The 13604-nt window shown below is 38.8% G+C and overlaps 1 protein-coding gene across 2 annotated transcripts in view; it reads left to right on the forward strand.

The window, feature by feature from the left end:
* FAM171A1 (family with sequence similarity 171 member A1) overlaps nucleotides 1-11391 on the forward strand; it is a 94512-nt gene extending 83121 nt beyond the window's left edge. For both annotated transcript variants that reach the window (XM_034063026.1, XM_034063028.1), the window contains 3 exons: nucleotides 5112-5228; nucleotides 7676-7790; nucleotides 8512-11391. In XM_034063026.1, the coding sequence (XP_033918917.1) occupies nucleotides 5112-5228; nucleotides 7676-7790; nucleotides 8512-10213 (1934 nt within the window). In that variant the 3' untranslated portion in view covers nucleotides 10214-11391. The remainder of the gene's footprint in view (nucleotides 1-5111; nucleotides 5229-7675; nucleotides 7791-8511) is intronic.
* The last annotated feature ends 2213 nt before the right edge of the window (nucleotides 11392-13604 follow it).

A 13604-nucleotide genomic window follows, 5' to 3' on the forward strand; every position in this document is an offset into this window, starting at 1 on the left:
GCATCATGCTACAAAAGCAGATCCATTCATGCTGTCTGGATCCAGCAAGCTGCCACATTGAATAGTTAGTGTCTTTGAAGACAACAAGATGTCTCTTTTCTTGGTAGACTGGGCATGCATGTAGTGACCTAATTGTGCAGGGAAATAGTCTAGAATATCTGTTTTGTGATGGTTTCTCTGCAGTAGCTGCCCACCTGGACACCCTCCTTGCTGAAAGTGTGGTATCTCAAGCTAATTTAAAAGTAAACTAGATCAAATTACAGAAAGACATTTTTAGTCCAAAATGTGTGTTGAAGCAAAGATTTAATGCGCAAACCTGTTGCCATTAAATTTACTTGTAACCCTCTCTTGCCCCCATTGGCAAGTCCTAAAAGCTGCCTCAGATAAATAAGCATGTTCATCAGAATCAAAGTCACTGCAAAGCATTAAGATGCTTCTCTGTAGCAGAATTTGTTTCTCCTGCTCTGCTGAAATCTTCAACTTGTCTCTGATATTTGGGTATTTTTGCAGCCAGATGGAGCTCAGATTTCTTTATCCAATTGTTTTTTGACTTGTATTTCTTTTAAAGTACTCTCATTTTTATATCCTTTGTAGTGTCAATGATGGTAATTCTCTTGCCTTGGTTTTAAGTTCTGTGTAGGGGTAGCACTCCTTCATAAGCTTTTTTAAAAGTTTGTTAAATGACACCATTTATTTGAAGAGGTCAGTAACACTAAATATAATTTTAGTGAAGAAAGAGTTAACAAACTTTTTGGTTCTCCCCCTGCCATTAGTTTGAGCCAGGAGACAGCTCCCCTGACTTGAATCCTGGATCAGCATGTTGGCTTCACTGAGCAGCAATAGAGGAAAAAGAGGAAGAGAAATGTAAAAGTGATCTATAAGCAAGAATGTCTCTATATATAGAAGTTTTCCATGGAGCACCAGACACTTCTTAGGAATTAATGGCAAACTGTCCCAAATCATACAGTGCTTACAAACTATATGAACTTGCTGTTTCTGCTCCAGAGATGCATTGACAAGTTTTCTTTGTAAGTACACACTCAATCCTGAGCAAAAATTACCAGTTCTATTACATCAATTATCTGTACTGCTTTTTATTTATAATCCTGTATTGCTTGTTAGTTAACAATTATTTCACATCGTGTATTAAACTTTATGAGCAATGAAGCCAGTTGATTGAGCTGCCTTGGGCAGGGGGAGGAAGTAGATGTTATGGGATATTTGGAGAATAATGAATTAAATGATCATAACACAGCCATGCAGGGAGGTGAGATCTCTCTTCCCTCCTAAATCCTTCTGCTTAGTTCTGCAGCTGTAATCCTGCCTGCACAGAACAAAAGGAGTGCTTCTTGCCCTTACTTCATTTACAGGCTAGTGGATAGGAAAGGACAGAAAAAGTCCTTTACTCATTGCCCCTCAGTCTCCTGTCTTGCTTACAAGACCAAGTATGTGAGGACACAGAGGATAAGCAGCTGTGTTTTTTAGAACAGAAAAACATCTTGTTTCACCCTGCAAGGAAGAATCTGGGGCAGGATAGGAAATTCACTCTTGAGACTGCACAGCAGTGAAGTCTTGCTTACTCAAGGCAGCTTGAAACACTAGAAGCAATGGGCAGAAAGTACAGTGTGTTTGGGTTTTGCTGCTGCTGTTCTGAAGGATCAGGTGCTTTATTCTCATTATCCCATCATGTGGGAGGATGCTCTGTTTTATTAGTGGACTATTGGTAAGATATGGTGAAAATTTAAGAGGAGAGTTTATCACTAAAATGTTGGACCAAGAAGGTATTAAAAAAGGCAGTTGATGATGTGTACCCATGGTTCCCAGGAACCTGCTCTTGTTGTCTTGATGAAGGAAATCGGGAAGTGTCATTTAAAAAGTAGTTCTTTTCTAGCAGTCGTCACATACTGATGTGTAGGGTGTCATCAACAAAAGTTCCATTACCAGTATCGGATATATTTGTTAGTCTTTTGAAATTCTTCACTGTCCATAAGAGAAAGAGGGAATTACATTTTTCTCTAATGATATAAAGACCCTTACATTTTCTTGTGTATATCCAGTGCTTAGCAAAACAGGGTGACCTAAAAGAGCAGAAGACAAGCATGAAACCTGTCTGATCATGTGCAGTAGATACTATTGTTTGCTTCCATTGCAAATACAGGAATTCCTTTCATTGCTAAAATATGAGCAATCTGAGCTGCTGCTTGTTTGGCAGGATGGCAGCTGAGCTCTGCTCAGAGCAATAAGAGTTCAGCCTCTGTTAGCATCTTGATCACTGCATTATGCAAGCAGAGTATTACTGAGCAAAAGGCTTTTAAAGAGCGATTAGGAGGATTGTGTTCATTAGAGTGCAGTGCAATGTGAATAAGCAAGCTGAGCACAACTTCCCCCTAGTGAGAGAATCAGTAATAGTTTCTGCGCAGGGAGGTAGCTATATAGATTGTAAAGGTAATGAACTTTGCTACATTGCATATGTGTTCTGCTTGTGTGTAAATGTAAAGGGCTTAGAGATGGTAAGGTAAGTATGGGAAGCATGATGAATTCATCACCCAGGTCCTCCCATTCTTCTGTTTTTAATGAGCACTTTTATATCTCTTTTAGTCTTCAAAGTTTTGTTTCACATTGTTGTGTATTTGAATAGTTGGTGCACAATCTTGTCTAGAACTTGCAGAAAACAGTTACAAAGCTTAAACTTACAGGAGTTTTCTTACAAATGACATTTCTCACCTTGTAGTTCAGGGCTATTAGTATGACATCTTCCCAAAAACTGTGTGGGTAGAAAATTTGAAGGGATAGTGGCCATCTTAGTGGAGAAAATGAATCTACTTTTCCTGGGTTTTCCAGAACCTTCACACATAACTGTGGACAATTCAGTTCTATTCTGTGTGTTCTGATATGACAGCTATGGATGCCATAAATGCAGATCTGTACAGATTTTGGTCCGTTTGGTACTATGAATCAAAACCATTTGTCTTGTGTAACTTTCTTTATGAAATAGCAGATTATAGCTATCCTGTACAGACTGGAAACAATACTTGGAAAGCTGAAAATTACATCAGTAATTCCTACCCTGTTGCCCACAAATTCAGTTTGGTTACAAATGTCTGGCAATACTAGTCACCTAGACCTAGAAATCCTCTCAGACATGTGTTTTTCTAAACCTTTCACTGTATCATAGAATCACAGAATCATCTAGGCTGGAAAACACCTTTAAGATCATGAAGTCCAACCATTACCCCAAGACTGCCAAGTCCATGACTAAACCATGTCGCTGAGGGCTTCATCTAAATGGGTTTTGAATACTTCCAGGGACGGTGATTCCAGCACTGCCCTGTTCAGCCTGTTCCAATGCCTGATCACCCTCTCAGTGAAGAATTTTTTTCCTAATATCCAATGTAAACCTCCCCTGGCATGGCTTGAGGCTGTTAATTCTTGTCCTATCACTTGTTACTTGGGAAAAGAGACTTGACACCCCACACACACGCTACAGCCTCCTTTCAGGTAGTTGTAGAGAGTGATAAGGTCCGCCCCCTTCTCCAGACTAAACAACAGACATAAACAATATGTAAATGCATTTATTCTTAGCCAAAGATAGTGGACTTTAAGGGTGTGCTTACATAGGACAAGTCAGTAGTAGAGAGAAACTAAATACTTAGGAAAGTCATTCTGATCTGTACAGGGTTTGCACAGATGGATAATCTAAGGAATACAGGGTAAATCATCAGGATCTCAGAGTTATTAAAAAAACCCCAAAACAATAGCAGCATCTCTTCTGAATGCTATGCATTCACTGCTAAGTGTTGACATGACTGTCATCCACAGATGGTCAGTCTTAGCCCTAAGTGACATCTGATGAAAAGCACTGTTTCAGGAATTACATGCCAGAGACTGAAGGAAAGGGAATCACAAGTACAAGATGCAGCTTGCCTTTACAGTGAGCAGTTGGAGTAAGGGAAATGCACAAAATTTGAGAGCTGTGCTACAGAAGTGCAGAGGGATTTATCCCTTCTCTGTACACAGCCACCAAAGTGAAGAACCTCTTTCGTGAGTTAATGTCCTGTGTTACGGCACCCACTGGAGATGCCAGACCAGGACTGCAGCTTTGGAAACACTGCTTGGTGTCAAGCGTGGCTTCCCAGCAACTGCTCTGTGTCCAGGCCAGCAATTCTGTGTTTCTTTTAGAGACCGTACATATGGGGGCAGTCTACAAGCCATGCTGGACATTTAATACATCAGAAACTATGACAATTTTGTTCTCCTATAGCCCCAGAATCAGCGGTCTTAATGAATTACAAAAAGGCATACAGCTGATATAGTTATAAAGGTTTTTTTTGTAGCCCAGTTCTTGCAACAAAATCTATCTTCTGTAAATAGAAAAACGCTCAACTGGTGTAGATTGTCAGTCTGGACTACTTAAGAGCTATGTGAATGTAAACACATTGTTTTACAATTGCCAGTCTTATTTATTTCAGGATGATCATTTGGTAATTCTAAAAAACCTTTTACATTTCCTTTGAGAAGCATGTTTTAAAAAAACTCTTCATCTATTATCAAAGAGGATTCCTGGGTGTATACACATTCTGAATGAATCAAAGTGATGGTGCAACTTAATTCTACATGAATTGGCAGTAATATTCATAAGCTTGTTTTCTGTATAGAAAAACTCACGTTTTGTGGAAGTATTTTCTTCAGCCCTCAGAAGCTGACAGCCAGAGTTCATAGAAGAATGGTGTGAAGAACACGCATGTGGTCTGGGAGATGTGATGTCTCTTGAGATACAGTTTTTAAGTGGGCTGCCTACATATAATCAGCTTCAGGAATACCCTTCTTTAAAAAATGGAATCTAATATTGGAGCAATAATTTTCTTTTAACCCTTTTTGAAGATATTTTTAGTTTTATTTAATCTTCAATGTTTTTTTCTGTACTAAGCTTCTGAGAAGGCCGTGGGGATGACTGCTTGTGGGAGTTCTCAAGTGCCATTGACAAAAAGGCACAATCTTCCACTTAACAGCAATACATACAACCCCGACAGGGTTTGTTACTACTTACTTTTCCACCTGTTTGCAGAGGAAGGTATGACTATATCTGTAACGCCTTCCTACAAACTTTACAGGGACATGGCTGAAGAGTAGTTTGGGCCTTGTACAACAAGAAGGAAACCAGTTGACTTGGACTTACATTGCACCTCAGCTGGGCTACTGGGTTGCAGCTATGTCACCTACTGTCCCAGGTAAGATGAAATTGAATTTTATTGATGTTCACAGCACTGAGTAATTATTTATTCATCTATAATGTTTATGTTTTTCAGAATGACCCCATCTGAGATGCCACAGCTTGATCAATAATGGATTATTAGAAAAAAGAAATCTGAAAGTAAAGGGCTAAAATCTTTTGGGGATTGTGGGGGGCAACCCTTGTGCTCAAAATCTCTGAGCCATTTAAATGGGAAACTTTTTAAAGTGTTCCTGCTTTGATGCATATATGTCACCACTGCCTGGTAGAGCCATTGCTAGAAAATAAGGGGAATTATAACATCAATGTATTGGTGTTACGGCAGGTAGAAAAATACGTGCTGTGAAGTTTCTGTGCAGAAACTCTCAAAGAAATGAATTCACCTAAGACCAACATCGTTCTGCGTTAGATGTTTACTAATGGTCTGATTGATCGTAACTTGTTTTTCTTTTATGCTGAAGATGCCCATTTTGCCCTGACTTACACTTTGCGTCATCTTGGTGACTGATTAATTCACACCAAAAATAGCTTGGCGCAGAAGTTAATGGAAAGTGTATTAACAGAGTGGCATTAGGAGACCAGCTGACTGGTTACCATCTGCAAGCCTCTTGGCATGACTGTCGAAAATCCCTTTGAATTAGGCATTATATGTACTTCTGTGCCTATGGAGATCATTAATGTTGCAGCTTGCTCTTCCTTTTTTTCTGTCTGTGGCTGCCTGCATTTCATAGTGTTAGTTCTTCAGCCACCAATAACCAGAGATACCTCTCTGTATAAAAGAGCCAGTCAATCAAACAAAAACTACATCCTCCTCTTCCAGATTTTCTTTAGTAGGTTTTCTGGATGAAAACTAAATCAGTAGAAATGAAAACATTCTTGCCTTGTCTGTGCAAGCTAAATAAACTATATTTAACCAACAAAACAAACTCTAGCATGAGGACTGTTTTTAAAGTCTGTTGTATATGCCATGAAGTTGTTCCATGATAAGCAAGCTTTTTATTTGAGGTTATATCAAATGAAACTGCTGGAATATTCAGCTGAGTCCTTGGTGAGCAGAGCTTAGAGGCAGGTGCAGATCTGGATAAGCTCTCATACTGAATTTAATGGAACTTTACAAAAGAATTGTACTTTAAAAAAAAGCAACTGCTCTGAATCAGACATTTTGCGGACTGCAAGGAAGTTACACTAGCCATGAAACTGTTCCTGTAACTCTTAAGGTTAGAAGTTGTGTAACACTAACAGAAGGCTTATTTGTCCTTGAAGGTTCACTTGTATGGCAGAATTTCTACTTGTATTTTACTTTTCCTTCTTTCTCGGGGCTAGATCTGTGTTCCTAAAACTTTATGGTAATGAGAACAGTATCTCCATGAAAAAATTCAAGTGGTTCATCTCTTCTTTTTGCTTAATGTCCTGAAGCAACAATATCAATCAATTATATAAAGGTAGTGGTGGGCCAGAATGTATAAATATTTGTATTCCCCAAATGCCATATAATTGATGTTGTTTTTAATGAGGTTAATGTCTTTGCTTATTTTATCTCCTCATTGAATCTATTTAATTTCTTACCTCAAAAAATGGGCAAAAATGAGCATTGTGTTCCTAGCAGTGGCTCTGCTGACAACTCAAGATCCACAGATGAGGTTTTACAAACCTCATGATCTAGAACCTTAATGTTGGCCAAGTTGGCTGTCCTTCACAATATGTGCATGTTACTCTGTCAGCTGGTGCTGTACCTCCTTGCCTGCAGATGAACATTTGGGCTGTTATGTCAAAATCATGATAAGGATTTTACAAACCAACAGGGTTCCACATGCATAATTGTGAACAGATGCTGTTCATGTGTGTGCATTCCTTCGTATGTTAGAACATTTACTAAGCATTACTGAAACCTGGAGTTAACAACACTGTTTCATTGGCAGCCTGGTTTTTAAAGCTACTGAAGATCTGCTTGGCTTGGCTTGATCTAGACTTCAGGGCACCAATGCATCTTCCAGTGAATCCTGTACTGCACTGTATGTACTGTTTAGTGCAAAGCACCGCAGGTGTTGTTAAAGAGAAGTTGTTTGCCACAGGGCTGCTGCATGCATTACAGTGCTGGAAGATGTTGTAATGGTTTTTTTCTGCAATGATGAGAGCTTTGGTGCACTGTGTTGGCATCAGGAACTGGAAAGCAGCCTTCACTGGCACATACTCCCATTGAAACTAACTGCTTTTCCACAGAATGATCTATTTGGGCTCGCAGTCCTGAAAACCACCACATGCTTTCTCCACAACTTGCTCCCTGATCCAGAGATGGTCTGCTCAATAGGCACCAGGGCTATGAGCGGCAGTGTTGCTCACTTATCACCCTCATAACAGGGGTGGATGTTGCTCTCTGTTTAAGTGTTATTCTGCTTCTTGTTTGCATGTTGTCACAGGTCTAAGTTCTCTTTTCTGGCCCTCCAGGTCCCGTTGTAACTCACGACATTACCAGCTATCACACAGTGTTTCTTTTGGCAATTTTAGGAGGAATGGCTCTCATACTTCTAGTCTTGCTGTGTCTGCTTTTGTATTATTGCAGGTAAGATTCACAACCCTGGTTACTTAGTTTGTGTTGGAAATAGAAGGGGTTTTGTGCTTGTCAAATTACAAGTTTTTGTATTGAAACTTTTTCACTTTGGAAATTTGGGAGAGGGGGAAGGGAAGCAAAGGCTTGAAAAAGAAACAGTGAAATCAAATTTCATACATTCCTGATTACATGCAGCAGGTAGAGTTGAGTGAATCATATGCATCTGTACCTGTGATTTTCTTGTAAGATGTTCTAACACCTCCTGTCAAACATGGGCATAGGTACAAGCTGTCTGTCATTGTACCTGTAATACATTTCATAGAATCATGGAATAGTTAGTGTTGGAAAGGATCTTAAGATCATCTAGTTCCAATCCCCCCGCCATAGGCAGGGACACCTCACGTATTTGCAAGTGATCTTTCTGTTGGTCTTACATTAAAATGAATGTTATATCAGCATGTGTATATTAATGAGTGATTTGATATTTGCCTCCTCCAGATATTTGCTCCAGTTTATAATTGGTGCATGAGATATTTCCCAATTGACATTAGTTATTCTTAAATTTTATCTTCGCTGCTGGAATAAGCTTTTAATTGTTAGGTTATGTAATAGAAGTACAATTCCCCTAATACTAATCACTGCTTAAAAATCTCCCATTAAAACACACTTGCTGCTCTTGTTTCTGTGTAAAACAGTCATAAATGTGTAACTTCTTTTTTACTGGCTTTTGTAGAAGAAAATGTTTAAGACCACGTCAGCATCATAAGAAGCTGCAGCTTTCAACAGCACTGGACACTTCTAAAAAGGATCAGGCAACCTCAATGTCCCATATAAATTTAATCTTTTCACGTCGTGAGTCGGAATTTCCTGGCGGATTGTCCGTTGCTAGCAATGGACACACTGAAAACTCAGGTGCAAAGGAATTAATCAGCGCTGTCCACATGGAGATGGCATCACCTAGTGGAGAAGCAGATATGCATACGCCTATGCTCAAACACTCATTCAGCACTTCCCAGGAGTTTAGCTCCCGAGAAGAACTGCACTCTGAGAAGGAGAAAGACAAGAGCAGAATTTCCTTGGATGACCTGACTCCCAGTGGGTCTCTAAGGAAAGACTACCACAAGTCAGCAGATAGTTTTCCTTTAAAGACAAGAAAATCTACAGAAACAGCTGAAGGCTATGAGTCCCCTATCAAAGATGAGTATAGGAGGAGTTACAATGCTATGCTGTCTCAGCCTTTATTTGAAAAGCAAGAGAGAGAAATTCAAGTATCTATGAATCATATTGCTACTGGAAGTAAATACAATATTCAGGAACAAATATACCCCACACCTTCAGCTCCTGAAAAAGAGCTGCTGGACTGCAGACCTACTGATTGTATGATGTCTCGTTCAGTTGATCACCTTGAAAGACCTACATCTTTCCCTCGACCAGGTCAGTTAATCTGCTGCAATTCTGTTGACCAAGTCAATGACAGTGTTTACAGAAAAGTTTTGCCTGCACTGGTCATCCCCGGTCATTACATGAAATTGCCAGGAGAGCATCCTTTTGTTAGCCAGCCACTGGTTGTCCCAGCTGACCAGCAGATTGATATAGAAAGACTTCAGGCTGAGCTTCCTAACCCTCATGCACGACTTTTTCCACACCCCCCACAACAGCTGCAACCCCAGCAGTTAGCATCCCAAGCAATATCTCAGCAACATTTGCAAGATGCAGGTGCAGCTGAGTGGAGTCAACAGAATGCTTCCATGTCTGAATCTATTTCCATTCCTGCCTCACTCAACGATGCATCCCTGGCTCAAATGAATAGTGAAGTGCAGCTTCTTACAGAAAAGGCTTTGATGGAATTAGGAGGTGGAAAGCCATTGCCTCATCCTCGAGCATGGTTTGTTTCTCTAGATGGACGTTCAAATGCTCATGTTAGACATTCATACATTGATCTCCAAAGAGCTGGTAGGAATGGGAGTAACGATGCCAGTTTGGACTCTGGCGTTGACATGAATGAACCAAAATCTGCCCGAAAGGGAAGAGGAGATCATCTGTCTGCGCCACAGAGTCACCCACCAGTGCAGGAGCACCAGCAGAGAGAGCGGAAGGTTTCAGATAGCACAGCTTACACACAGCTTGTGTACTTGGATGATATGGACCAAAGTGGCAGTGAGTGTGGAACAGCGGTTTGTAGCCCTGAGGACAATGCTCTACGATGCCTACTAGAAGGCACGAGTAAGAGAAGTGGCGTGCAGCTGCCCAGCCTGCAGGAGGAAACGAGAACTGTGGATACCAAACCAGAGCCATTAACTAGTCCTGAACATGGAACATCAGTTCAAGATGAGGAGGAGGATGAGGAGGATGAGGAAGATGACCAAGGTGAAGATAAGAAGAGTCCTTGGCAGAAGCGAGAGGAGCGACCACTAATGACTTTCAATCTGAAGTGAGCTATTGTGAAAATCCACCCTTCAGTGGAGTATTAAATTGCCAAATATTCTTTCTGTGGAAGTGCTTGATTTTTTTTTTCCTTTCTTGGTTTTTGTTTTGTTGTGGAGAGAAACGAGAAAAACAAACTGTGGTGAGCAACATTTGAAAGAACTTAAATGCATTACTGTGTAAATGTTAGAAAAGAGTTAAAATCATTCCTCTGATTTAACAGCTGCCTCCAGTGAGAGAGCTGAACAAAGAGTGTGATTATTATTCCATATACTTGATATTGGTCATCCAGGATGTTGAAAATACTGACAAGTTGTTTTTGGTTGGTTTATGACCTCAATCTCCTTATGAATGGGAGCTGGTAAAGCTTTTGTTTTGTAGGCCAATTTTATGTTGATAATGCTACTGAAAGTATCTTAAAAATAAGAATTTGACACATGGTGTCCAAAATTGTGCATTATCTTAATGAAAGGCTATGCATTGCTGCTTTTAGTAATATTTGCTTATACTATGCTTTTCTTAATTTTACAAGTTGGTTGTAAACATTTTATGTCCTTTATTATAAACTACTCAGCAATTTATTTTAATGTAAAACTGCAGGAAACTTGAGTAGCATCCCTTAGCATTGAAGCCTTTTTATGAAACCAAACTGAACTTTGTGTCGACTAAGATTCCTCCAATTCTGGTCCCATTTACTCAAAGTGCCTTTTTTACAGTAACAATGAACAGTCCCTTCTTTTGCTAACTCCTTTTAATTGACCCCATTTGAGATTTTATAAATTTCTGAACTTCTACCTTTTATTTTAAGCTGCATGCCAAGAGTCCCAATTTGTGCTGAGCATTTCTCATTTCAATACAGTGTATTCTGTAGCTATCATGTATATTGTGGATTCTGTTTAGCCAGGATAGACTTAGAAGTCATTTTAAAGGGCCCAGAGTAGCCAAGAAGATAGTTTCATTGACTGTATATATTGTTAGTTTCCTCTGGAATCATATGAGCTAATCACGCTCATATAAAATGGACTATAGACCGAGCAAGTGGACTGAATGTGTCTAGAAAAATTTTGGGAAAGAAAAAACAAATAATAATATACTATCCAAAAGTGCCAGAATGACTCTTCTGTGCTTTCTCCATACAGAGCTGCTTGGTTATCCAAAAATTATAATTGAAAATAAACTGCAAAAAATACCTTTGTGGATTTTTTCCTCTGTTGATAGTCATCACATTATTTTATGTTATTTAATGAGAAAAATACTTTGGGTTCACTTTGCTGTGCGTATGTATCTATGCTTCGGTGACTTACATACTTTCTCATGCAGTTCTCATGAACTTCAGTCAATACTGAAATTAAGACCACTTTTCAGAAAAGCATCCTCCCTGTCTTGATAAATATATAACTATTTACTTAAGTATCATTGAAGACCTTGGAAATGAAATCCTGGTATCACTAAAATTTGCTATGGAGTCACACTTCCTGTGGGACCAGTTTTCTTTCTGAGATTTCTGTGGGTGCTCATAGCACACTTCTCACTTCTTCATGAATCAGGTTCAAAGAAGGGAAAGTTTGACATTCACTGTTGTGGAATCCTTTGTATACATTCAGTTTATCATGTTTAATTGTTATATGCAGCATCAGCAGCAGTCATGCTTAATAAAGTTAACTATTACATTATTTCCAAAGTGATTAGAGAAAGTATTACATAGGTCCTATTTAATTTTTAATAATAAGCCCTGACTTGGATTCATTGGGTTGTTTTTTTTTTTAAGTAGATTTCAGGGCTTTCTTAGAAGGCCAGTTTTGTAATTTCTGTCTTACTGAATGTCTTAACTGGGATCTGGGCTTGAGCCAGCAACCAAATCCTGATTTCCTAGTTGCCAGGCCAGTGCTCCTCTCCATCCACAAAGTCACTTCACCTCTGTCTTGCTTTGATTTATGTTTGGAAGTGGTGTATGTTGTAAAAGAAATCTAAAATAATATTTGTGGAGTGTGCTGAATATTGAAATCACCATATTGGCAGGAAGTTATGGTTTATTCATCATGTGTTCCAGATCCTTCCTCTTCTATTTAGGAATTTTGCTACTGACCACATGTGAACTGTCTCTGGGGCCTGTCTGTGCAAGGTCACTGAACAGAAAAATACTGCTTTAAAGGAATAGTATTTGTCAGATGTCAGTAAGTGCTGGTAACACAGTGTCACTAATCAGAATGCTGCATCTGGTTAGAATTTCCACGTACTAGAATTATCGTGCTATTTAATTTTGAACTCTCTGTTGTCTTAAATGGGTCATTTTTAATTGCATTCTTTTTCAGATTCCTTTGCATTTTACATCATTATTATCTTGTGAAGTGAGATTGTTGCTATTAAATTGCAGTGGTTTGTTTCTTTAATTGTGTTGGTTTTATGTTCAAAATGTATTTTGATGGTCTGATAATTTGTGAAAGTATACAACAAATATATTTGAACAAACACAAAGTGGGTATTTTGCAAATCTTTAAAATAGCATTTTTTAAAATTGCTGTGATACCATGAGCCATACAGTAGTTGGGTTGTGCAGAATAAATAGTTTATGAAACGTAATTCTTGATACATCCAACAGACCTGAGCCACATGTTAAATGAAATAGGAACAGAGTAACACAGATCTGATAATAGCTGAGATTAAAGTGTGTCCATTGTACACACTTTGTGTAATCTTATAGTCCAGTGATAAGTTCTGTGTTTTAATTTTCAGAAGCATACTGAGGAAGAGTTCTGTAAAATATAAAGAACTTTTGTTATATTCATTTTGCAGTTGCACAGTGAAGCAAGTACCAATAAGACGTATAAAACAGAGTGAATTATAACTTGAATAGGTCTTGGCTTAAGCAGCTCCCAGGTGATCTTAGCCCACGTAGAAGATAACCTAGAAAAGTAGTCATTTTCTTACTTTTTGATGGCAAGTATTAGTGGGGAAAAATGCAAAATATTGTAATGACAAAGATTACAAAAGTCATGAAAATACACTGGACTTAAACGAAGAACAGGGCTTCAGTTGATCTGTCAGTAATCAGGATTTTCAGATGGATAATGAGTGAAGGAGTAAAATCTCAGGTTTATATTATCCAAAGTCCATATCATAGGGCCTATGAAATGTTAGGACTGTTGGAAGTTAATACACTCATTAAGAATCCATTCACTTCATGGTTGTCTCTCAGCTCCCTCTTTGTTCCCAATAAATACTTGCTTCTCAAAGCTTATTAAACTGTCTGTAAAGCACCTTGACTTATTGTGATAATGACCCTCTGTTACTTGATAGAGTGCTTTGTCTGTACCAGCATGCTAAACCCTCTACAAGTACAGGAAAAAAATGGTTCCTGCCTTGCAGCATTTGCAATAACACATTACACAAACACACAAAATT

This window comes from Melopsittacus undulatus, chromosome 1 (genome assembly GCF_012275295.1).
Source record: "Melopsittacus undulatus isolate bMelUnd1 chromosome 1, bMelUnd1.mat.Z, whole genome shotgun sequence".
Lineage (NCBI taxonomy): Eukaryota > Metazoa > Chordata > Aves > Psittaciformes > Psittaculidae > Melopsittacus > Melopsittacus undulatus.